This window comes from Centrocercus urophasianus, unplaced genomic scaffold, assembly GCF_019232065.1.
Source record: "Centrocercus urophasianus isolate 14NV4802_14NV808 unplaced genomic scaffold, USGS_Curo_1.0 seq_12, whole genome shotgun sequence".
In the NCBI taxonomy this organism is placed as follows: domain Eukaryota; kingdom Metazoa; phylum Chordata; class Aves; order Galliformes; family Phasianidae; genus Centrocercus; species Centrocercus urophasianus.
Window position 1 is genome coordinate 37224664 of NW_024884364.1, and position 26345 is coordinate 37251008.

At 34.5% G+C, this 26345-nt stretch overlaps 1 protein-coding gene across 1 annotated transcript in view; it reads left to right on the top strand.

Moving 5' to 3' along the window:
* CFAP47 (cilia and flagella associated protein 47) overlaps positions 1-26345 on the top strand; it is a 259426-nt gene that overhangs the window by 223980 nt on the left and 9101 nt on the right. The window contains 6 exon segments of the mRNA XM_042809679.1: positions 4180-4339; positions 4947-5041; positions 7592-7744; positions 16046-16217; positions 17612-17773; positions 25903-26071. Of these exon segments, the coding sequence (XP_042665613.1) occupies positions 4180-4339; positions 4947-5041; positions 7592-7744; positions 16046-16217; positions 17612-17773; positions 25903-26071 (911 nt within the window).

Below are 26345 nucleotides of genomic sequence, written 5' to 3' on the forward strand. Positions count from 1 at the left end.
TTTTGTTCACTTTCCATGTCTGTGATTACTTGAGAGGCTGAACAACCAATTATCTTCCCAGTTAACTTCAGACATATATAAAAAAGAATTGCACAGTCACATCATTTAGGGCTCAAGGGACCTCTCATCCATCCCCTCTATTGCTCAAGCAAGGTAAGGTAAAGTTGTCCAGAGTGACAGTAAGTCAGGTTTTGAGTACATTCACACATATAGGTTGTTGACTGGTGGCTGTTGATCCAGAAAATTTTATTCCCCTTCTCATGAAAACTGACTACAAAACTAATGTAGGCAGATTAACAGAGTACTGTATTCTTACAGTCTGCTAATTATAACCTGTAATAAATGTCTGTGATAATGTTGTACCAGAAGTGAATCAACACTTCAAGCATCCTCTTGGAGATATTTAAAAAAAAAAAAAAAGATGCAAACAAAAACAAGTTTGCCTTCCCACCCTTAGTAAGAGTTAAGGTAGAAGTGCTGTCTATTCTTTCTGCAACTCCTGGAATTCAGCACTGAACCTTTGGAAGAGCTACAATAGAAAACATCTTCATCTTCATATATGAGTCAAGCTTTTACCTCTTCTAGCAGTGAACATAAATGAAGAATACACATGCCTGTTTTTTTTTTTTTGTTATGTACTTCAGATACTTACTGGAATGCTGGTGATCCTTTTCAAGATAAGTTCCTAAAGAAATAAATAACAATCTTTCCTTAGCAGCATCTGTTGTCTGCAAATATCCTGGATGCTGCCCTTTCCAAATCCTGAGGTTGATAGGAGAAAACAAACCTGATTATATTGGATTAACACCTGTGTCACTAGTGTTAATTTTAGTGGGGCCAACTGTGGTTTTAATTTGAATTATTCTATGTTTGTAATTTTCATGGAGAAACTGTTAAGAGAGAAAAAAAAGAAATCACTGTTAAATGGCTCCACATCAGAAGACACAGTGAGCTCTTCCTTATCTCTCTTTTTCAGTTCGAGGGAACTTAACTGATTGTTGTTGTACTGGGTACTGTAAATGGGAGGTATTCTGAGATGTTACAGACTTAACAGCAATGCATCAAGGAGATAGTCCCTTCAGTGACTAGAAACTTTGTGATCCAAGTACATTACTGTTATGAAAAATGCATGACTTGAACTGGGATAAAGTTAAACGAGAGGTTGGTGACTCTCTTCAAAGATGTTGCTGGATGTTTTGCTCATCGTAATCACTGTTTTATCAGAGTGGCTCTATGTTGGATGCTCGCTCTTAAACATTTTCCCATGCTACTACAGAGGCAAAAAAATGCATTTTTACCCATCTGTAATCCTTGCAAAGAAAATCTCTGCTACAGAGATCCACTGGCTCATTATTTTTGTTATTTCAAATGTGCTATGCTTCCTAGGACTGACACAAAAATTACATAGAACTCAATCTGAGTGATGCGTTCCATAGAAGTGAAGCAGATAATTTAAATTACACTTATTTTAAGTATCTAATTTAGAGCTCTAGTCTTAAGCTTCAGAAGTCAAGTCCAAGGATTCTTTTATAGTCAGTGTTCTCCACTGTCCCTTTGGAGAGGTGAGAGGCAAGGCTTAAAAAACAGACTAGCAAATGAAGTAATGTGGGAGATTTGCTTTTCCATAGGGCAATTGACTCCAACTGTGATGCTTGGTTTGAATCAGATGGCTTCATTCTTGTAAAGGGTCAACTGAGCTTATGCTGATAGCTCTGGCAGTTTCCTAAGGGACATTGACATAGAACAAAGGTATTATAAAAATCGGGCTCAAAGCTTTTTAACAAATGTGTTGTGGCTTTACTCAGAAAAAGTATCTTGCTGTGTATTTATTATGAAGAGTTTGTGGAATGACCTAGTGATGCTGATTTGTACTAAAACTGCCCATATGCAGCAGTTCCTCACCCACATTTTCTAAATGGGAATGAGAAAAGAGAAACATGAAGAAATATGTGGCTCTTGCAATTAGGGCTATTTCATTTATCTTATTAACTATGCAAAATCATAAGGAAATAAATCTTTACTAGCAGTTAATAACCAGTTGGTTATTTGACAGCTGCAGGCAAGCCTGGTAATATAAAAATTATTGTCATTATGAACAGCTTCTAATAAGGAAAATGTTTATTAAAAATGTGAACACATTCCATTTCAACACTTACATGAAAATTTGTCTTTTCATGATGTTTAATAACTAATTTTCTGCTAGAATGACCCAGAATGATACCATATGTGTTCTGTATTAAAATTTACTGTTAAAATATCACTGTGTCCTGTAACAGGCATAGTTAATCTGCTGTTCAGACAGTATATGCAATATATATGTAGTGCAGCAAAATATCATTTTACAGCCTGTTCTATTTGTCATGTTAGTTGCAAATGGTATTAGTAAGACCCTGTTCTACTTTAAACCCTCTGAAATATTGTTATTATTGTTATTAAACCCTCTAAATATTGTTATTTTATTTGTTTAAAGTTGCAAGCTATCCTGGCACAACACTACAGACCAAAAATTAGCTTGAGCAGCTCCTCCTTGTATATTTTCTAATTATTGTGATGCTGATGCAACAGCAATTTTTTGCTTGCTATTTATAGGCACAACTGTAGAGGGCATGGAGAGGGAATACTTTCTTGGTAACCCTAGCTGAATACATGATGTTCACAGACAAATAGAATCTACTTGGTTCGTCTTCCTGATTTCTACTGAAATTGTATATATGTATATTAATGTCTTCTGGTTCGTAGGTGTAGTCATGCTGAAAGAGCTGAGAAAGTGTTTTCCTACGTGCATAGCAAAAAGTAGGGGGAAAGCAGTTTGTGGCAAGTTAAAGCTTGTGCTAATGAGGGGCAAGAGAAGCTGCTTTCTCTGCTTGATACAGCCTTTTTGCAATGTGAGTGGCAGCCTGCCACAATGACTACAATGACAAAAAGCAAAAAAATCCAGGAAAGAAATGGACAAAATTCACAATAAAGTTGCACATGATTGCAATGGAATAAATGTGTATGCAGGGATCTTCACCTTTAAGTCTCTCTGTCTATAGGAAGGGAAACATGAAAGTTTCCCTGCCGACATTTTTTGAGAACACAACAGTCTTTATTTATCAGAGGAAGCAACCACGGGTAGAGCAATGCTTCTCCCATACATTCTAACTTCTATAGATTAGTCACACCCAGGGAACAATACAGATATTCCTCTCTTACCACGTGTACATTGTAGTAGACATGAAAAAATGAACTCAAATATTTAGAACATATATCTTAGCTTTGCTTTCTCTACAGAAAGACAAAAGCTGAATCTCTAACCTGGAGATGTCAGTTCCATGAAATTTCAAGAATTCTTTAACAGATTGATAATGAAAAGACCGTATGATATTCTTGTTCTAATTTATGTAATTTACCTATAACTTTATTACTGCAACGTACTTTGAATTTGGTATTCTGACACTTGGAAGACTGGCAGGCCATTGGAAAATGTTTTATTTATTATGGAATGTGTCAGGTCACCTTTATAGATGGTATACATATTTTTTGTTTGTTTTTCATTTCAAGAAATGTCAGTTAAATGAAAAATAGTGCAGAATATCTATGGCTTCTACAGCATAATATCAGCTCTTTCAAATGTATTTTAATTATGTCCTAAAATCACTTTTGAATTACTTTCTTTAAATACAGTGTTATGAGCCTACATTGCAACCCACCAATGTTCAAAAAACATGATTTAGACCCTAGTAAATAGTGGGATTTATTTACATATTATACATATAATCTCTGAATATTAAATGTAGAAGTTCACTTTATCCTGCTTCTTTTGTTTTGAGCGTTCAGAGTCTTCTTGGCTCTCTTTTCAAAGTTTTATCAGTAAATAGAAGCCTGAAAGGTTTTGTTTCAGTTTTGCTTTGTTTCTTTTTTTAAAACCATACTACAATTTATATGAACTCTTCTTTGTAGGATATGGAATCAAAAAATACCTTCTTACAGGAGGACAGACCACAAATGATACTTTAAGATGAGATTTGACTGTAGCAAGAGGAGTTTAAAATGCAATTTACTGTCACAGGGAGAATAAAACATTACTCTGAAACATTAAATATTGTATCTAAAAGAAATAAAGCAAATATGTGAATAAAGGGATTTAAATATTTTCAAAATTTCCAAAATACTGTAACAATCTATTCTGTTCTACAGGAAACCGGTTAGCTCCAAAAGAAAAACTGGGAATCCCAGTGTTATTCATGCCAGATACAATGATAATGTATGAGGCTGTGATGGTAATTCATGTAATGAGGGAAAATGGTGAGAACTGGCCTTATGAGGATTCTGCTGAATTAAATAAAGACTTGAAGAGGTAATTTATTCTGATAGGAAGCAAAAAAAGTAGTTGAAGATACTCAATCCTGTCATCATTTTCTCCTTCAGATATTTGTGTATAGCTCCCAAAGGGGAGTCAAGTGTCTGATTTTGAGAGCACTAGGCATCCAACATGAGCTTTTAATGTATCCTGTAAAGTCTGTACTTTACAAAATGCAAGGTACTAGCTGTGAGTGTAGTTATGGATAAAGGAAAAGCAAAGCAAAGGAAAGCTCTTAGAGGTCTCTAATTTTTCACTGATAGTTGTTCTCCTGTGAACTCATTTATGCAATGCATAAACTTTGCATCAGCATGGATAATATGGCATAAGAGATCATATACTCAGATGCTAACATAATCTAAGACACTGAAGTATGTGGATGTATGACTTTTCTGGAATCATTGGATCTTATTCCATATTTTTCTGAGATATGTTTAGCTTATTACTTACAACTTACGATAAAAAGGAGTCTCACGCATGCAGCATCTCATAACTCTAGATTGCTTTGGAGGAAAAATTCTCAGTGGTCAATCGTGATGATAGTATTACAATGATAGTCTTTCATATTTCCTGAACTGATACTGTTCATTTATTCTCTGAATAGCGTTACTATATCAGAGGATGGGGGTATTCAGGGAATACTCTGGACCTATCCAATTCGTGGAATACCTGAAGCGCCGCATCAGAAATTAGTTCCAGGTAGGTAATTAATATAAAAAGCCTGAACAGTAAATGCAAGGAAATTAATTTGTGTTATCACAAAAATTTGATCATGAGAATTTGTGGTAGTATTTTACCACATTCTTAAAAAAGATAAGAACAGATTTGAAAAATCAAATCTCCTTTCCCAGCCTACGAAGTAAAAAAAGGTTTATTTTGTTTTTATCGTGGCTAAAAGAAGCCAGGAGATGATGGAATTCTCAAGGCTTCTGTCCTTTGCTTTTCCTGTTAATGCTAAGTTAGAGAACTGTAAATCAAACAAGAGACTGACGCCAGGGTAGTTTTCTACTTATCTGTCCAAGATGCCCCTCAAGAGAGATTACAGGTTAGATGTCCACTGTTTTGTGTTTTACTCTTTAACCAAAACCAGAATATAGATTGGTGTAAATAGCAGTAGGTTTTCCACTCGCTCCTGAGAACTAAACTTTCAATTAAAAATGACCGATATGTTCATAGGACATTTATTGTTATTTACTATGGGAATAGTAAGTGTTTCTTGATTTGATGCATCAATTTCTTAAATGTATAATCCCAGAATTGGGAAATATATGAATTGTGAAACATATAAATTGTGAACAGCCTTTGAAACCAAAAGCATGCAACAAGTCTCAAGGTGTAGACAGGGGACAGTTTTATACTAATTTAATATTTTCTTCTTCTCTTTTATCAAATTTTCTTTGGGTGACTGGATAAAATGCCTTTTTGCACTACAGGTTAAAATACAGGGATGACTTACGGAAAACACCAGAAATAGATGTTTTTACTGTCTTTAATTTAATTTGCTCAAGGACCTTTTACTTTCAGACAAATACCAGTGATGTCGTATTAATTGGAGCTTTCATCTCCCTGATTTCCACTTTAATATCTTAAGGAATGAAGCAGAATATTATTGTGCAACATGGTACTGTTGCCCAGAATTATTTTTTTAGCAAGTCTCATTTGCAATAAAACGATTGATGTGTTATCATGTTTAAAAGATGTGTTATCATATTTAAAACAGTTACATAATTCAAGGTAGACTTGGCTATAAATCTTTTGATCAGTCTTTTGTATTCATTAGGTGTAATATTCATAAATTAAAAGTGCTGGCATTCATGAATTGGTTCAGTGACATCACTGTTACATAAGATCAGAAATTTAAAAATGTCACATCTTCAATAATTTTAAATTCTTAAAAGTAAATCTGAAGTGTAAATTATTTGTAAATAGTTGTGTAGTTTGTGTTCAGTAAATGTTTGTAATGCATATAGATAATATTGCAGTCATTTTAAATGTATATTTATTTTGGCTATCATCACCTTTATTGACTTCTTTTTTCTTGAGGAAATACTAGAACTTCAATTGAAAAATGACCTAAAAGGTCTATTTGTGAGTGAGAAACCTGTTCCATTCCTGTCTTTATTTTGAATTCTTACGATTTCCAGAAATAAATTGACTTCTTAAAAAATCCTGCTATAATGTTTGTAATTTACAAGAAACCTGCTTTTCTTTTAAGGCAGTGTTTTTAATAGTGATTATAATTGTGTTGTCATGTCTCTTAATGAATATATTTATTGAAATTGCCTGGAGGCTACAAGCTGTTATGACAGAAAACAAAGCTGTTTTGCTAGAACGTTAGGCAGTACATCTTTTGTGTCATTCTTATTTGCATCTTTATAAACTTAGAGAAGTCATTTGGCTTAGTATCTCATGAGCCCAATTAAAACTATCAGCGGTCACAGAACATGTAGCAAATGTTCAGTAGATGACACATTGGCTAGTTTAAATAATGGAAATTACAAGTGAAAAAACAACAGCTTTTTTTTTATTTTTCTATTTCTTGCAAAGTGAAAGAAGCATAGAATTATTTAGATTGGGAAGTGCCACCAGAGGTCATCTAATCCAACACTGCTCAAAGCAGGTATCATTAGATTGTGTTGCTCAGGTACTTGTCAAGCCAGATCCCACAGGGAGGTGATTTTTATCCATAAATATTACTTAGTTATGAAAAAGGAAGTGTGTAATCTTTTCTGGTAGTAAGATGAGCTGTGAAAGAGAGTCTGATGTAGACACAGTGTTTAGAGAGCAATATGAGATATCTAGTAAACAGGAGTAATATGGACAGTGTATGCTTCTGTATAATTATAAGCCATATGCCAAGATTCTGTCATGGTTCTTTAAAAGCTGAATTTTGAACACTGCTATTCTTAAATTAACAAAAAGCAGGAAATAATGTTGTTTCATTTAACTTTTAAATTTCTTCTTTATTTTCATTTTAATCTTCCTTTCTCATTGGTATGTATATCAAAATATATTGCAACTTCTATTTGCAAAGGAACCACAATGAAGAAATATTTCATGATTGAAGGACAAAGCAAAATTAGCAAGTGCTGTTCTGAACCAAGTCTGAGAAGGGAAAAAGCTTTTAGTAATCTTAGCTTTTACTGAAAATCCATCGTTCTCCAAGAACATTTCACTTCTATGTTCAATTATTTTGTTTAAATCAAGTTGCTGATACTTCACAGATAACAGATTCTTGCTTTTCTGTAGCTGTGGTACGTTGTCAAGCCAGGGAGAGAGTAGAAAAAAAAGTTGAAGTGCTGCTCAATGGTGTTGTTCCTGGTGCAACCACCACAAGAAATTCTGAAAAGGTCAATGGAAATAAACCATCCAACATCCAAGAAGTTGCTCAAGACACTGATGGTAAGAATAAATAGCTTAGATATCATGTTATTTTAATAGCACTACACATATGGTAAATATTTCACTTAATATAGAAATCCTAGGCCAGCAGTTGTGGATTCTTTTTTTTTTTTTTTTCTCTCAGTCCATATTTCTGTCAATATTTCAAATACAAGGCACTCATACAACAGTATTTAGATGGAGTTGGAGGCATATTTGAACCTTTCTTTTTTTTGCAGCTGTCTTTGATGGGAGTCTTGCACACATACCATCTCTTCTTGAAAAGCAATAGCCTTCACAATATCTAAAGCCAGCAAAAATATGTTGGTGTAAGCATTGCAAAGCACTATTTATCTGCAGGCTGTCCCTATTTGTAAGATGTATTCCCACCAGCAGGCCAATATCTTCAGCAAAATGGATGGAAGAAAGAGGCCCTGTTCGAAAGAATCATTAAAGCTTTATAAAAAGATACCTTCCACTTACTGTTAATCAGCTGAGGACACAGTGAAAATCGATTTCTTCAGAGATATGCCAGCTTCTCATATCATACCTCTTTTTGAAAGAGGATGGTATGAAGTATAAGCATACTACAAAGAAAAGAATGCTAGCTACTGCTGCATTCCTGTTATTTCTGTTCATATGTGTGTATTAAATTATATTTACAATGACAAGTTATGCATCGTAACATGATATTTTCAATAATTATTGCACCTTTCAGTCTTAACCTACATATGCTTCTTGGTTCAGAGCAATCCTGCTTATTTTATGAAAAATTTTGTTTCAGAATTATGGTGTGTGATATGAGACATTCTAAATAGAATTTAACATAGCTGTCAATGAAGGGAAGGGAGTTCACCCCATTCCATCTTTCTCGAGAGTATAATGCACTGTAAGGTGCATTTCCAAAATAGTGGCCTCTGAATTGACAAGAATAACATATATTCAAGAAGTTGAGACAACATTTTGAAAGGCTTGCAGATTCATGATGTGTAGTGCTTGTTTTATTAATGGGACCAATATTTCATGTTTATAACACTGGCTTCTGCACATACTGCAAGACGTTGATTTGGGACATCACTGCATCTTTTCAAGCAAGTAGTCTGGTAATAAAATGCTTGACAACATAGGCTGTAAGATCATTTATAACTGATGATTTTCAATGATGTTTTTAAGTCATTATTGCTATATGAATGTAATGCCTAATAGGAATTGGATTTAAGTAGTTATGTGAGTTTTCTGCAGTCTGCCAGTAGTAAGGTAAGCAAAAGGGTAAACCCCTAAGATAACAGGCAAAAAATATATATATTTATATATTGTCTTTTCTGAAAGAGTGATTTATCAAGGTTTACATGTAGTAAACAGTTTTTATATCCAGATTTAAATGATGATAATTTCTGGCAGATCAGATTTAATCAGCTATTACTGCAGTTCAGTATTCAAATTGTCTGGGCAGTTCTTGGGAAGTGAAAAATCTTCAATATACCTTATGTTAAAAGAATTAAATTTCACCCATTCCAGAAGATATCATTTGAAATAGAAAATAATTTCTTCAGAAAGACAGGACAATCTGAACATTGTGAAGTTAAAATTACTTGATTTGCTGTTTGAAAGTCAGCAGTGTTGCAGAGATCAAGCAATATAAGGTCAATATTTTAAATTTCAATTGTATTAAATACATGTATTTATATGTATTTTAACTTTTTTTAAATACACCTGTAATGTTATTATTTTCAGTAAGCCTTATTTAAGTTCATTCATACAAGTGCAAAAGTTCTTCTTTTAACTCTAATAAAGTAGCTTCTCTTGCCTACTCCAAACATTCAGTGAAAAATACAGCTCCATTTTCCATAGCATTGTAAAAAAAAAAAAAAAAAAATAGCATCAAACATTTACAAGATGTCAGTTATAGAAATTTTACTGAAAGTCACATGTTTCTAAGCAACCAAACTTCAATATGCTGAGAGCATATGGAATATACAGTGAGAGTATCTTCTGAGGAAATACACCTACTTAAGTTTATTACATGAGCTAGCCAATCAGAGCTTGAGTGTTTACAATTAACTTCCCTGATGTTTATTAATTCATTGTACTCATAGATTAATCTTTGTTCCTTGGTCCTGGGTTATTTCTGGGAAATTTTCTTGTGAGTTAGTTTCTGGTGAACAGTATTGTCCAGGCTCCTGAGGGTAGCATAGGTGTGAGTTTTTTGTGTTACTGAAAGTTTTGCAGCTATACTGACCAGGAAACAGATGAACAGCTTACTTGCATCTAGTGGTCAAATATATTTTATGGAGAGTACTCTTTGTTCCACCATCTGAAAAACAGAAATTACCTACCTATCTATCTATCTATCTATCTATCTATCTATCTATCTAGGTATTCTCTACAGTTTTATGACAATTATCTATTATCTATCATGAAAAACCTCCCGAAGTACTGAATCTCATTTAGGATTTACAAAAATCCTTTATTTTCTTCACTTTCACTAAACCAGCTCTTTGAGATGGAGGAAGATCACCTTCCAGCATATTAAAAACTGTTCTCCACTGTAGCAAGATTGCATGTTAGCTAGTGTTACAGATTCCAGTAAATGCCATTCTGATGTGACAGGTCTGGATCAAGAAGCTCACCTGAAATCATTTCAACAAAATTTGCTATTATCAAATAAATCTATCAGTAGAAGGTAGAAAAATACCAGTATAAGTGGAGAGAAAATACCCTCATAGACTTATCTATCATCTAGACTGTTTTTAGTATAATTGCTGATAACATGTGGGAAGTGAATTCGGAAAGCAATATGAAGAAAATAATAATAGTGAAAATGGCTTTATATATAACTTAAGCCATCTCTCTATCATCAGAATCATTGTGAAATTATTTCTGAAATGGTGTTACAGGATGAAGGAATTATATAAATGAGTTTTAGGAATGAGATTATACACTTCTTTCTTTACCTTGTAAGAAATATAGGAAAGAAAGACAAAATGTTTGTTCTGGATTAGTAGATTGGAGAAAGCTGTTAGTAAAAACAAAATGAAAAGGTCAATGAGAAGGTGAACCACCACGTGACAGGGAGAGTTATGGATTACCTTGTTGCTAAAGATGACAACTCCTTCTGGAAAACAGGGAACTAATTGAAGTCAAGGAACAGATTAGTGGACTAGAAATGGAATCATAGTTATTTTATGAACTATGTAATTTTTGTTTATTTACTTATGTGTGAAACAGATGAGATTTACGCTTTTTTTTTTCTTTCTGAAGTAGAAGTACTGGGTCACTGTATGGGAACTATTAGGTCAGAGTCTGAACCAGTGATTGAGCATCTGGTGAAGGGGCATAACCAACCCTGGGAGCACAGGCGCATGCAATTCACCTGTGCAACTGAAAAGGGTTGACCTTGGCTCTCCTCTGGAAGTTTCTAGTGATTCCTGAACCTTTGAAAGGGGTGAGCTACTTCTTTGTTACTGGACTGTGGCTAATATCTTTTTTGGATGATCCGAAGCTGGTTAAGCATGTCTACTGCCTCCTATCCTTACAGACACCAACTTAAATTTCAAAGGATCAGTGTGAGTTGTTAATATGTAGAATATAGTACTATGTGAGGTTTCTTGAGTGAAAATGTAATACCTGGAGGAAATAAAAATTGTAGTGAGTGCTTGCAGTTTTAATCGAAGTATCTAAGTGATCAAGCAGTCCCTTCCAGAAAATTACCATTTGATTGTAAAGCAAGAAATATTAAATGCATATTTGTGTTTACAAATGTTAGATTTTCTAAATGTTTCTTATACATCAGAAGCAATGAAAACTAACTAAAATAATACACAGGTATTTAAAAAAAAAAAAAAAAAAAGCATGTTTTCTCTCACACAAGAAACACCTCATTGTTTAGTATAGTTTGAAAAGCAACAAACAGCTCTGATTAAAATGAACTTGTAAACTACAATCAAGCAACTTCAAACTTTTTTAATGAAATGTTCACATCTTTGAATTTTAAGAATGGGAATCATCATGCAAATTAAAATTACTTTCTAACAATAAGGTAAATTCATACTCAGTTAAAATATTCAATGTTTGCAGCAACCAGACCAATTATAAAATATTCTGAAGATACTCATTCATCCTCACAGAAGTGCAAAAACAATAACTCTAATATGAAATGAGAAATAATTCAATTCTTCCTGGTGTTACTTTTTTTTTTTTTTTTTTTAAACTCATGTATACCCAGGAAAAAGAGGGGGAGGGAAAACAAACAAGCTGAGTGTCTAATCTGCCCTAACAAATCTCTGAAGCAAAAATATGAGGGTAATACCTCCTATGTTATTATGTAGGCCCATGATGTCAGAGGCAATCATTTGATTCAGTCTGAACCTTTATCCCTCACCCTTTTAATTTCCTTCTGTCTCATGGGGGTTGCTTAGGATGCTTGTTTGCCTTGTAATGGTTTTTTTTTTTTTTTAACAAGTCTGCTGCAGGTTAACCATTATTTGCAAAGAGCTCAGGTAGCTGATATCTCCTTTAGATATCCACAAAAGACTGTAGCCTCACAGCACAATGCCTTTATATAATCAGAAACTGCATTGTAGAATGAACTGTCTCCAGTGAAGTCAAACACTTGCTCACTTTCTCAGGAATGATAGGGAGTTATGAAAAGCTTCTCTAATGACATGGTGAAAATCTATTCCAGGTCAGAAATATCCTGTGAGCCTTTCATGAAATTTTTTACAAATATTAGGGGCATCAATGCCTTGGGAACTGAAATGTAAGTTCAGTTACTAAGGTTCTTATTAAATGAGCATACTAGGCTTTTTATTTTTGGAAATCAGAAATATATCTATTAGTTTTACATTGAATCATAATAGCAGTGAGGATTCAGATTCCAGAGGGGATTCAGATTTTTCCGGATTATATGTTCAGTGTAAAATTTTTGTTTTCCACGCTACCATTCTTAAGAGTCAGAAAATAAAAAACAAGCAGTCTATTTCACTTCCTCTTCTTAGAGGTTAATTTTAAAAAATCCCCAACACTGATTCTTGCATACCTAGCACTTGTAAGTTACAAGCAAATCATGAAAGTATATAGTTCAAAATTCTACTGGTTTTCAAACATATCTACTTCAGTAATTCTAATAGAGCTGCAAATGTTGCCTAATACACACTACCTTTTGGAAATCTCTATTTATAAAAAGCAAAACAATTAAAAATTGAGATTAATTGCCTTTCAAAAAAAGACATTTATAGTACTTTAAGGCATTAATCTTGGAATAATTACTCAAAACCATATTCTTACTCTTTTCTTTGTTTGCTTTTGGATTTTTAAAATGTATTTTTTTACTGAAATGATATATAATATCTTTTGTGATAGATGAGGAAGTAATTTCCATAATCAGCTTGTATATAAATAGCATGTTACATTTTCCAGGTATTTGAATTAGCAGTGAGTCACAGTTTTTTGTTTTTTGTTTTTCTTTTGCCTATAGTTGCTGCATGTTTGTTTAGGCAGCATTTGTATTATGGAATTCTCTCAAATGAAATGTAACTCATTCACAGGGGCTTCTGAGAGTATGATAATATGGTAGCTTTCAGAGTTTGCAGCTGATGAAAATCTAATTGCATTTTTTGTGTTTTAAACAGCCTAAATCTAAACTAGATCTGTGCTGTTTCAAAATTTTCAAATATTGAAACTATAAATTCATAATTTTTTCTTAAGATGTTGTAAATATTAAAATACTTTAAATGCTTGACATGGACGTATAACAGATGATAAACAAACTGGAGCAGAAAAAATAGAAATACTTAATTACACATGACTAAAAGGTGCTATGCATAAATATCTTTGAATGCTAAAACCATCATGCAGTTCACATTTTCTTCCTACTATTTAAAGTATGAAGTATACTTTCTCCTGAGCTATACTGTGCGATAAGTGCTGAAAGATCCATCTACTCAACAGCTACAATTTTCCAACTGTAGGATGCTCCAAATTGTCATCTTTTCTCTCCCATAAAAATTAATTTTTATGTCAAAATCTTTGTGTTTTGACATTTGTCTAGCATGACTACTATAAGCCTTGGGCTGTGCTGAAATTTGAATGCATGGTATAAACATATTTTTCAAAAAGATAAACAACAAATGGAACAATATAGGATGATCCCAGGAATATTATAAACTGTAAGAAAAACATTAATATTTATTTCCATCATAACAAGAACTTTTATTGCTATAAAGTACTCTTGTAACAGATGGATTCATACAGGGGAATCCTGTATATTCAGTACTCAGTACGTATGCACTGTGGCCGCTAATCCTTTATGTTGTTAGTAATTCGCTTACATCTGTGAAACTTTAAGATCAAGCAGAAAGTCTTAGAATCATAGAATCACAGAATGCAGGGTTGTGGGGACCTCAAAGCCCACCCATCCCAATCCCTGCTGTGGGCAGGGCTGCCCCCCACCAGCTCAGGCTGCGCAGGGCCCCATCCAACCTGGCTTTGAGTGCTTCTGGTGATGGGGCACCACAGCTTCTCTGGACATGTATGCCAGGGCCTCACCACCTACTGAGCATGAAATTCCTCCTAGCATCTAACCTAAGTCTCCTCTCTTGTTTGTTTGAAGACTTTCTGCCTTGTCTTATCACTATCTGCCTGTATAAAAGTCAGTCTCTCTTTGTGTTTATAAGCTCCCCTCAAGTACTGGAAGGCTGCAATGAGTTTTTCCTGGAGCCTTCTCTTCTCCACACTGAATCTCATTTGGTTCAAATGGTCCACTTTTCAAGCCTGCTTAAGTGCTGTGATCAGCTTGGTGTTATCAGCAGACTTGCTGGGGATACACTCAATACCTCTGTGTCATTGATAAAAATGTTGAAGAACACTTGCCCCAGGACAGGCCCCTGTGGGACAGCACTTGTGACGGCCTCCACCTGAACAAAGAGCCACTGACTACAATCCTCTGGCTGTGTCCGTACAACCAACTCTTTATCCCCTAAGTAGTTCACTCTTCAAATCCATCTCTGTCCAATTCAGAGAGAAGAATGTGATGTACAACAATATCAAAGGCCTTACACAAGTCCAGGTAGGTGAAATCCATTGTCCTTCCTTTGTCCACCAATGCCATCTCTCCATTGTAGACCACCAGATTTGTTAGGCGCAATCTGCCCTAGTGAAGCTGCACTGGTTATCTCAGATCACCTTCTCGTCTCACATGTACACTAACATCGTTCAGGAGGATCTACTCCATGGTCTTTCCAGACATGGACATGAGACTCTCTGGCCTGTAGTTTCTTGAGTCTTCCTTTATTTCTTTCTTGAAGATGGGAGTCGTTTTCCTTTTTCCAACCTGTGGAGGCTTCTCCTTACTGCCATGACTTTTCAAATTTGATGGAAAGTGGCTCGGCAACCACATCAGCCAGTTACTTTAGAACACTGGGGTGCTTGTCGTTGGCATTTTAGAATTTCAAATTGGAAGGCCTTGAGAATCAACTTTGGAGCTGACTGCAAGCCATCCTATACAGCAATCTGTAAGCAAGAGTTTTGCTCAGCCTATTGTATTAAGCTGTGTACATTCAAAATAGGCCCTGAAATATGTAGTCAAAATAAAATGGAATATTCTGTAAGATGTAATGATAGTGTTAAAAGATTTTTATCTTTAGAATATGTACAACTTTTAAATAGATTAGAAATTTGAGGTTCTTTTTGCCATAGTGATGTTTCCTTCTGTGCTCAAATTAGTGTTCTAAACTAAATATCAGTTTTCTTTATTGCATCTGAAAGAGGTGTTTGATTAAAGAAGCTTAGTTGTTTATTATTATGTATAACTATTTTTCATAGCTGGTACAATACAAATAAGAGTAGAGAACAAGTAGGGAATAACAGTAGAGGCTGAAAGTGGCATCTTTTCTGTTTTTCTGTACCATGTTTGTCAGATTGGCTGCCATCAGTGACACAGACGTTCTTATTGAGAATTTTTTTTTTGAGATTGTCTCAATGACATTGCTTGAAAATAGTACCAAATCCGTGTGATTTATATCTGCCTGGTAAAATAGAAGTACCTCAATGTAATACCAAAGTGGTAGCCAGGATGATGTTGCTTTCATTGTTTACTTCTCTTAAGTTTTCCAGCTTCTCTTTTTCTGGATCCTATATAGCTTGCTATATGACATGGCAAAATTTTATTATGCAGTCAGAAGCACATCAGTCAGGTTCTGAGTAATTACTAGTTTCACTTATTTGTCATTTTTAATAACAAAAGGCCAAGTTGTAACTATAATCTGTCCAACTGTGTGAAGTTTGAGTGCACACAGATTGATCGTTTTCCCTTGTATCATTTAGGTTTCTCTGCAGCAGTGGAATTTCAGTATGAATTACAGTATCAATCAAATGAAATTAAATCTCAGCTTGAACCTTTAGTTGGTATGCATCTGATTCAAAGGAAACAGGATACAGAATCTGGAATTATAACACTGATCTTTAATATAGTATTTGCACCTAACAAACCGATGCGGTAAGTCTCTGTTCCTTATAACTCATTGAACATGTAATAAAATCCTTATTTTGTTTTTACCTCCACGATCTGTTGTGTTAGATTTTCTTAGGTGCTGCTTCCGATTATGTTGTCTCTGGAACTGAGACTGGCAATATTTCTTTTCTGTATTTGCTGGATGGTTCTGTTGGGTTTCTGCCTTAGTGTATGTGCATTAATTTACTTCTGAGTATTGAAGTATTAAAAGCGTTATGAATTCCAGTGAAAATCAGTCTCTCTCAAATTCATGAAAAGCATGCAAGCAAAACAGCTTGTCAGATTTGAAAAAGGTTTCCTAGACAAGTATATGTAAATATTCTCTGATGGGATAGGATGACTGAATTTGAAAATGGGTTTCTACTGCTGATAGCAATGGTCTGCAGAAAAATATCATCCACTTCTACAGTTGTGATAGACCTCTTTAAAAAAATAAACAGTGAAAGAGAGAACCTTTTGGAGAGAAGGGGAAGATGCAACTTCCTTTGAAAGCAGTCAACAGGGGGAGACTGAAGAGATACTTCAATACCATACAGAGGCACAAGGTACATTCAGAGGCTCAGAAATACTAGGGACTGCAGAGTGTAATTGCTGCCATACATCAAGGGCTGTGAACAGAGAGAGCATTTTTATGAGTCAGAAGGGAACTGTATTCACAGTAGCCCAAAAAGTTATTGAAATAAACTAAGAGCAAACCTTTAAGGAACACTATCCATCTACCCCACACAGTGTCTTGTGTCAGAGAGAAGAAACCTTCCTGATTACTACTCTGTTCCTTTTTTTTTTTTTTTTTGCATTTGCTTCTTTCTCAGTTGTTGATTTGTTTGTTTGTTTATTTTGTATGTTAATTTGTTTTTATTTTTATCTTTTCGTATTTGAGAACTATTCTGCTTGATATAGAGGGCCAAAATATTGCAGTTAAATTATTTTTTTCTGTCATCATGATCTACAGAGTACGTAGATGTCAGTCAGATATATCTGATTTTAATATGAACTTCTAACAAACACATTCTGCTTCAAATCTCTTCTAACACTGCAGTAAGGAAAGAGTAACATGTAAAACAAATTGAGTTAAATTTATGTATCCAAGAGGAGCAAACAAATTTCTTGGCTATGCCCATTATTTTGTTTTCATATAATGTCTTTTCTTGTATTTTGCTGTAAATATCAAATGCTTCATATTTCCAGAATAAAATGTGACAAATACATAATACGCCATGTAAAATTAAGGACATGTTCCAATTTAAAGCCATCTGTATTTTTGTTTTTCTGCAGTATGAACCTGCACACTTAAAGGTTATTTTGGGCATAAATTTACTAAGTTGGTTTTATAATACTCTTCTTAATACTTAATAAATATTTTTATCTGCAATTTTAAGGAATGAAGGAACTTTAGTAGTACAGTGCACTGCAAGAGGTATCTGGAAGTTTCCCTTGCTGTTTATTGCTACAGAGCCAGAAGTGGATGATGTCATCAACATTGAAGCAATTGGCCTAAATAAGGAATCTGTTGTTGACTTCAAGCTTACAAGCCAAACGAGGTAAAAATAGATATGAATTAGTGTTTATGCAGTTTTCCGTAGGTTGAACTCACACTCAAAAACATTGGATAGAATAGACTGAGCAGCAGAAATGTAACTGAACTGCAGTCATTTCAGAAATATGTTATTACTATCAAGTGCTCTGTTGTATGTCTAACAAATGGGATCTTGAAGTTATTCTTAAGGAAACAAAAACGTTCTAAATGTTAGTCTACAGCCTTTCAGGAGAAAATTTATAGAATAATCCAGATGCTTATGTTTTGAATAAGATTTTGCCCGAAAATACTATTTGGTGTTATATCTTATACTTTGCTAAGGACCGTGTGTGATGATATTAATGGCTTAATGTTTGTTTTAATTTTTTTTCAAAGTACATGTACTTCACACGTTAGAAACAATCCTGTGCATTGTACTTTATTTTTTTTAAAACGTGTAATTCTTTTGAAAGTGTTCCTCTTTTATTGTGTAAGGATATGTGTATTTATCTATACTCAACTTATTCATTAAATAAAATAATTCTGTCAGATTCTTTGTTATTTTATTACTGATCTATGCATATTCTTTAAAATCCTCCAAAAATCTCTCTTAATGCAATTTTAAAATACTTTCAATTATCCTTCCAGCATTTTCTCAATATTTTTCTAATACTGTAGAAAACCCATAGTGTCATTTGTATGGACAAGGAAGTCAAGAAATGTGTGCTATTGATAGATAAATTTAAAAATAGTGTAAAGAATTAGATTACGGAATTTCTAAAGTTTCTTTTTGTTCTTTACCTTTTTCTTTTTTCTTTCATTTTACTGTATACTTAGAATGTGTACCAGATATACTGCTTTCATTGCAGATACATGCTTTTGAAACATCCCCAGCAATAAGTGCCTTTGGTTCTAACTGACTTTTTAAAGAGTGCATTTCCAAAAGCTGTGGATCTGAGATGGATTGTTGTTCCAGCTTTTAGATGTCTGTCAGTTTTGATAATTGCTAGGGACTCTGAAAAATGCTGCTATCACAGTGTTCAAGGTAACAGCTTAAACAGAATGGGCTGTTTCTGGAACAAAAATGAAGCAATTATTCTGGCAATACTGTAATCTCCTGGTAGGGGTTTGATAGTAGTGAAGAGACCTAATGTTCTCCAAAAAATCCCGAGTTGTTGTAGTTATACAAAGAAGGAGCTATAATGGAACACAAATTCTCTTCTTCCCTTAAACAAATTCCAGTTTTATTGTACACAGCATGTATTACCCCCAGTATGTTTCAAACACAGAATATAAAGCTTGCATGTAGTGAAAATGTTCCATGCTGTAAACAGTGCCAACAACTGCTTTGTGAGATTTATACTGCTTTATCTTTGTGTTGCTAATGGCATTTTTGGTGGAGATCTTATTATAGAAATAGAACAGTAAGCCAACGAAAACGTAGCATACAGGATCTGCAGTTTAAAAGCTATTACACAGGAAACCTATATGTTGCAGATTAATTTGATGGTTGAATAACTCAAGTGACTCAGATTAACAATTAGATCGTGAAATATTAAAAATATAGATTAAAAATTTCAGTCAGGATATAAAATGCCCTTCTACAGACGTTCCCAGAGGAAAAAAAACATGATCACATCTTCACATATTTTTCATAATGAAAGAGTAAGTAGGTCAGTTCCATAAAGAATCCATTCCAGTATTAAAAATGTGTTTGTCCTGTCCAGCCCTGCCCCAAAACAATGTATGTTCTGTCTTTACTTCTTTCGATAGGTAGTGCCTCATGGCATTATTTTTTCAAGAGTAAATTAGCAGAGAGAGAAATAGAGACAGATTTCTGAGTAACCTCCTAGAAAGGGAATATGCAGTTGTGTCTTTCTGCCCTCCTGCTACTTGCAGGACATCTTTTTGGGCCGGCAGATTGTGTAGTGATGCATCAAAGAATATTTGGAAACCTCAGACAAAATGAGGTTTAATATCTATAAGGACAGATTTGGATCTTGTATATAGCAAGTTGAAGGCTCCACAGAGCACTGTTGGTAACCACTGCAGAGCTATGAAGTCAACCTTTCTTCTTCTGTACAGCTACTGCAATTGAAATGCACGTTTCTCCTTTTAATTTCACTCCTCCCCAGCAAAAACCCTCAATTTGTGTGAAGTATTCCAGAGTAAATTAATGATTTTCCAGTTTACCCATAAGCACACTTGATGTAATTGCTTCAGGAATTATGACAGTTACAAATGAGAGGTAGTTTCTGGGCAGCTCGCAATGAAATACAGTGATGAATGCTGTGAGAGTCTCTGCAAATACATAATGCACTCTTTCCTTTCATACATGTAAAAGAGTGCTTGCCTGCTTCCAGTGAATCACAGTCCAATATCAGCTTGAGTAAATAATGGAAGACAATGAGAATGCAGCCACGCAGCTTTGTCATATGAAAAGCCTTAAAAATGCTTTTTAAATCTGTCTGCATATAGAAGTTGTCGTGTATGAGTAGTCCAGTACTTTACTTTCAGTTTTTTGAATTCAAAAGAGACATACAGAATAGTTTCTTTTAATGGCACTAAGACTGGTTCAACTCAAAAAGGCCGATTTCACTTCTTAAATAAGAAAACATTGTCCATTTTATAACTTTCATATACGACCACTTTTTGGTATTTGTCGTAAATGTGGGTTGAATTCATTACCAACTGAAATCATTGGCAACATTTCCACCAAAGTAATTGGCTTGGGTACAAAGCTCTGATGTTTTTTTTATCATTAACTTTTGGTTTGGTAACAAATGTATTATTGAATGCCAATATTTACGGAATAGCAGTATAAATCAAAAAGAATAGAAGAGGTATTTGTCCTGGATAGAAATTAAGTTGTTTGATATCTCACTCAAACTATTGGCCATTTATTTCTTTACTGCTCTCTGTAATTGAAACAAATGATAAAAATTCTGATATTGATGCTTTGCTTAAGAAAACTAGTGTTTCTTTATTTGGTCTACTGAAATAAATAGTTAATACATTTTAATGAATTATGTATTGGGATCAGAACTATTTTATTAATACAGAACACTTTCTTTTCATTTACTAATATGTATTCCAGTACAGAGGCTTTTACTAGATCGATGCGTATGCACAATATATTCACTGGGTTTTTTGTTGTTTTTTTTTTAAATAATATTAGTTTTCCATTTTTGTCAAGATATTTAATAATTCTCTTCTGTCCATCCTGTCCGCTTTTTCCTCACACACCGAGCCTTCTTTCATCAATTTATTTAATTATGTTGTGTTTCCCATAAAACAAATTTTACCCATCCAGTGATCCCAACATCTTTCCAATATGGTGTTTATCACAAACAAGAAACTTGTTACGTTATGGGAGGTTTTGAGATGGACTCAAACTATTGTTTCAGATAAACATTCTTAATCATACCACATTTGACAAAATAAAAAATTGTGATATCATGTTATGGTCTCCACAGAGTGATTATCTACAAAACTCAGTTTCACTAGGTTATAGAACTAGAGCTAGAATAAAGAGAGAACAAAAAGCAGGTGGACTGGAGAGATGAGAAAAGAAATTTAGGCTTTAAATTCACTACAGATGCAGGCTTAGTTATATTCAATTACATTTCACATCTTGAATGCTGCTCTGGATATTTTCCTGATTTCATCTATGCATGTTTCCTAGTGAACAGAATAATGTTCTGAGAAAGTATTCCTTCATCACACAAACTTAATATGATGGAAGAATAGTAAGCTACCCAATTTCCAACATTTTCTAACTGTGAAGAAAAGCATGACAATTTTCAGTTACAACTTAGATAATTATTTTTATTTTATTATAATCAGTGATTTGTTCCATTAGAATTTCCATAAGCCATAATTATGCATATTGCAGAAAAATGCATTCATTATATTTTCAGCACACTCCTTCTCCCTCAATAGTTTGCTCTGCATGCTAGAGGCTTGCATTCCTGCAACAGTCTCCTCATTACCAGGTCTGTAAAATTCGACCATTAACATAAAAATCGTATTAGAATCTTTTATTGTTGTATCTCCCACAAAATGGCAGCTGCAAAATACAGATGTTGACTGAGCTCCATTTTGAAGTCTCAGTGGAGCCTGGTGGAAAATATTAAAAATGATACACATGCAGCAGAGTATTTTACATATGTATAATAATCGTTCTTAACAGTACAATATCTTTCTTTTAAAACATTTAGCCAGGAGCCATATCTACCCATGTGACCTGGACTCTTCTAGCAGGAAAAGACAGTTCACCTATCTGCATATGTAGTTCCCCTGGGTAGAACAAGAATGAGATGGAGATCTTAACATTCTGTGAAGATGAAAATCTGAGCTCCTGCTTTGATCTTACTACATGTGCACAGCAAAAGTGGTGTTATACTTGGTAAAACATTCCCTGACAGTTATTTGTCACATGTTATTTATTTAAATGTTGAAAGTCCTTTGATTCTGAAATTGTCTTTCCCAAGCTATATAATAATAATTGGAGTTAAACCTTTTCTGATGTGCAGAGGTCAGGATGTAGAGTGGTCAATTATAGCAGAGTTGCTATTGGTAACATAACCAATTTTGTCAGCCTGAAGTAGCGGTTGGCAACCTTGCCCATGGCAAGGGGTTGGAGCTCGATGATCCTCCAACCTGAGCCATTCTATGACAATCTCATAATTTTTTTGCACTGCTAGTTTTTTTTTTGTTTTTGTTTTTTGTTGAAGAGGAGTCATCTGAAGCATACTAACTGTCAGTAGTAATTTCATAGATTTTGACAGCTGTGTATAGTTAATAAGTGTGAAGATTTTCCCTGTGAAATTTCTTGTGACATCCAACATATGTTATCTACAAATGACAGTAAGCTTATTTTTGATTAAGGATTGCTAGTAGCTCTTTGCAACATTTTCAAACTGCATTCTTCATTAAGCAGTTATGCACTGTACAGATTAAATTGTTATTTTATTATTTTATTGAAAAAACAGTTTGATCAATAGCACAACGGGTTTTTAAGTGTAGTTTGCAGTATGCAAACAATACAGATTTCTTCAGGAAAATCTACTGCTTCTTTAGTTTCAGAAAGAGAGACATTAATGTTGAAGTTATTTTGAGGCTGGACGTTCGGAAATATTACTTTTTTGAAAGAGTGGTCAGGCACTGGAATGGGCTGCCCAAGGAGGTGGTGGAGTCACCGACCCTGGAGGTGTTCAAGGAACGTTTGGACATTGTGTTGAGGAATATGGTTTAGTGAGAACTATTGGTGATAGGTGGATGGTTGGACTGGATGATCTTGTTGGTCTTTTCCAACCTTGGTGTTTCTGTGATTCTGTGATTCTTAACGAAAACCTATATTTTCCATTTTGCTGTATCTGAGTGTATTTTGCACATTCTTAGGTGAGATTTCTATAGCTTTATAAACTTTGTGGTTTTCTTTAATCGATGACTTAAGGTGTTATCCTTTACTAGCTTGCAAGTTTATAAATTGTCTAAATTGAGAACACTGAAGAACATAAACTGCTATTTAAGAATAATGTGACGTAAAGATTAACACAGTCATTAAGAACAGGTCTATTAAATACTACAATTTCCATGCTTCCTTTTGCTATGATTTCATTGTCCAATTATTATTTGAATTTAAATTAATATTCACCCTTGTTCATTATTTGAATAAGGGCAGAGTTCATATTGTCTCTTGGCAATATCAAGCTGTTAATGACAATAGTTATAGACCACAAAGGTGGTAGGACACATTTGCTTTCTCTGGTTTATATGGCCTCTGCCTTTGTATTTACTAATTCGTTAGTGCTTGATTTGTATGTGTTTTCAAAACTCTGCACATCATTAAGCTTTATCACATTTGTTAGTATCTCCCACCCTTGAGATAAACAAAAGCCTTCTTGAAAAAAATATAGAAAGCCTCATCGCTGTCCTTCATGACTGAGAAATGAGTGGCCAAATGTTAACTCCAGAGCAGTTTTACCTGAAGCAATAACCAAAGAGAAAAGGAGGAATTAATTTTTAATCACCTTAAGGCACATAATTATTAATTTTTAATTATACACGAAATACACTGACACTGGAAGTAGTAATGTCTGAAATTCAGGTGCCTTTCTGGTAACTTTATCTCCTGCTTTCTCTGCAGTGTAGAAAATGACAATGACAAGCAATATGCTGGCAAGCTAGCCAGGATGCCACATTATCTCCCTGATGTGAACATCAGCAAAAATACTGCTTATTTTTTTCTGAGAAGCCATCTTTGCATATATTTTTAACCTAAGGATTCATGATTTATTAGAACTACAGGCACTGTGAAAGGTTCCTGGTTCTGATCGCGCATGAATAAATTTTTCATTTTTAGTTCTTGAACAGTTAGCCATATCTTAACAGAATTCTTTTTGGCCCGTTGTACTTTATCTATGTACTTGCTAGATTTTCTATTTTCCTTATTGGATATAGCTCCCAGTCTGAGGGGCGTTTTACATCTAGTATGTGGCTTGACACTTATGTTTTAAACTGCTGTGTTTTGGGGAGAGGAGGGAAAGGGAATAAGATTTTACATGTGTATGTATGTATGTGTTCATGTCTGTATGTATGTGTGTGTATATGTATGCATTACATTACTCAGTATACAAAAAATACAACTGCATCTTTTATCTTCTGTCAATGCTGTAAAGAAACGTGCAGGTCTTTTAAAGTTTTTTGTATTAGTTTTTTCCATTTCTCTTTCTGAAAATTTACATCTGATGAATTTGATGCAGTAAGATTTTTTCTTTGACTTTGACAAAGATTCTGTTATAGACTGGTTTGGTACAGTTTCATATAAATTGTGTTTAGTGGGGGATATAATCTCTAACTGCTTACCAGAAAGCAGGTTGAATAAGATAGGAGATAAAATGCTGTTTTAAAATGTTACTAAACCTAGACAGCAGAGCAGTTTCTGTTGGAAATGAAGGCTTGTGTTCAGGTTCCTGTTTCCACAGCCAGAGTTTGAATAGTCATCTCAGGGATGCTTAATGGGTGCTTTACTTTGCTGATCAGTCTAATAGGCATAATTTCTTTTTCATTCTGAGCTGCCTTTTGTGAGTTGTAGGCATGCTCTAAACATTCTCACCTGAATAGACCTTATGAGAAATACAGATGCAAAGACTCAAGGCTTAGATGGCATATAGATGAAAATTTACTGCTCATAGCCTGATGCTATCAGCTGAACTGCATGACACAAAAATAGCTTGACAGTGTAGGCTCGATGTCAGAAGACTTGCAGTGTACTTTCAGAAATGCAGTAACTTTGACCAGGTTGATGTCACCAAGAAGGAAAGTCAGGCTTTGAAGCCCAGTAGCACAGTTAAATGTCAGTCAGTGTTCTGATGGGGCAGAAGCTTTTTGGTTTCTATTGTCTGCATTGTTCTATGCAGCTGCACTGTTTGCTTCTACAAACATAGTGTGACCTTTATTTCATGAGAGCATTTTTGAATTCAAGAAAACCTTTCGTGAGAAAACATGCAGAAGGAAAGCTATTTTTATACTACGTGACCCGATGTGCCATGGAGTGAATACCACTTGCCCTAGAAATGTGGGACAATTCAATAGAAATTTGAGTTGTCATAAAATATTAAATTTCATCTGGTTGTGAATATTTTATTTGAAAAAGAGTGCTACTTCTGGTGCAACAATCCACGAATAAACAGATTTGAACAGATATATTTTTTTTCTCAATATATATATATTTATTTCTTTTTGAGATGTTAGAATCATGGTACTTGCCCCTCTGCACTGTGGTAGGTTGTTGTGGTCATACACATCGTACACATTTTTTGACCATGCCATTGTATTTCTAATTTCTTTTGTCTGTCTTGAGTAGAGCTGCCTTCAGCATCACATGTAAGAACTAAAAGGAGAATATATTTTTTTTCATAAGGAAAATGCCCATGTTCCAAAAAACAGTAATAGGATTGACATTGGTGTTGGCCAAAGATTGTTTTGCAGTCTTCAGCCACTGTCTTTGCCAGGAATAAGATGTCTTCTTTTAGTGCAGTGGTACTGTCATGAAGCTAGCAATTTAATGAGATCTGCAGTACTTTAACTGTAGACAAATTGTATTAAGATACTGCAAAATGCACACTGACCTCCTTTGTTTTTCTGTAGGTACCCTGAATCATTCACAGCATACTTCCTGGCAGGCAGTGATCCTGACTTCGTTGTACTGCCACAAGCTGGAGAACTTCTTCCAGTGGGCACTGTTGGAACTCATATAACAGTGGGATTCAAGCCAAGAATGTACGGCAAGAAGCATAAAGCAATACTTGTAATTCAGGTAAATTTTCCTAAATACATTACACAAATGCCTGTCTGGAAAGGAGGGAAAAAAATCCTATACAAAGAAGTAATACTAAAACACTTGGATGCGCACTATGATTAGAATCATAGAATCCTTAGAGTTGGAAGGAACCTTTAAAGATCACTTAGTCCAGCTCCCCTGCAGTGAACAGGGACATGTACAGCTACATCAGGTTGCTCAGAGCCTGATTCAGCCTCACTCTGAAAGTCTCCAGAAATAGGGCATCCACTACATCTCTGGACAGCCTGTG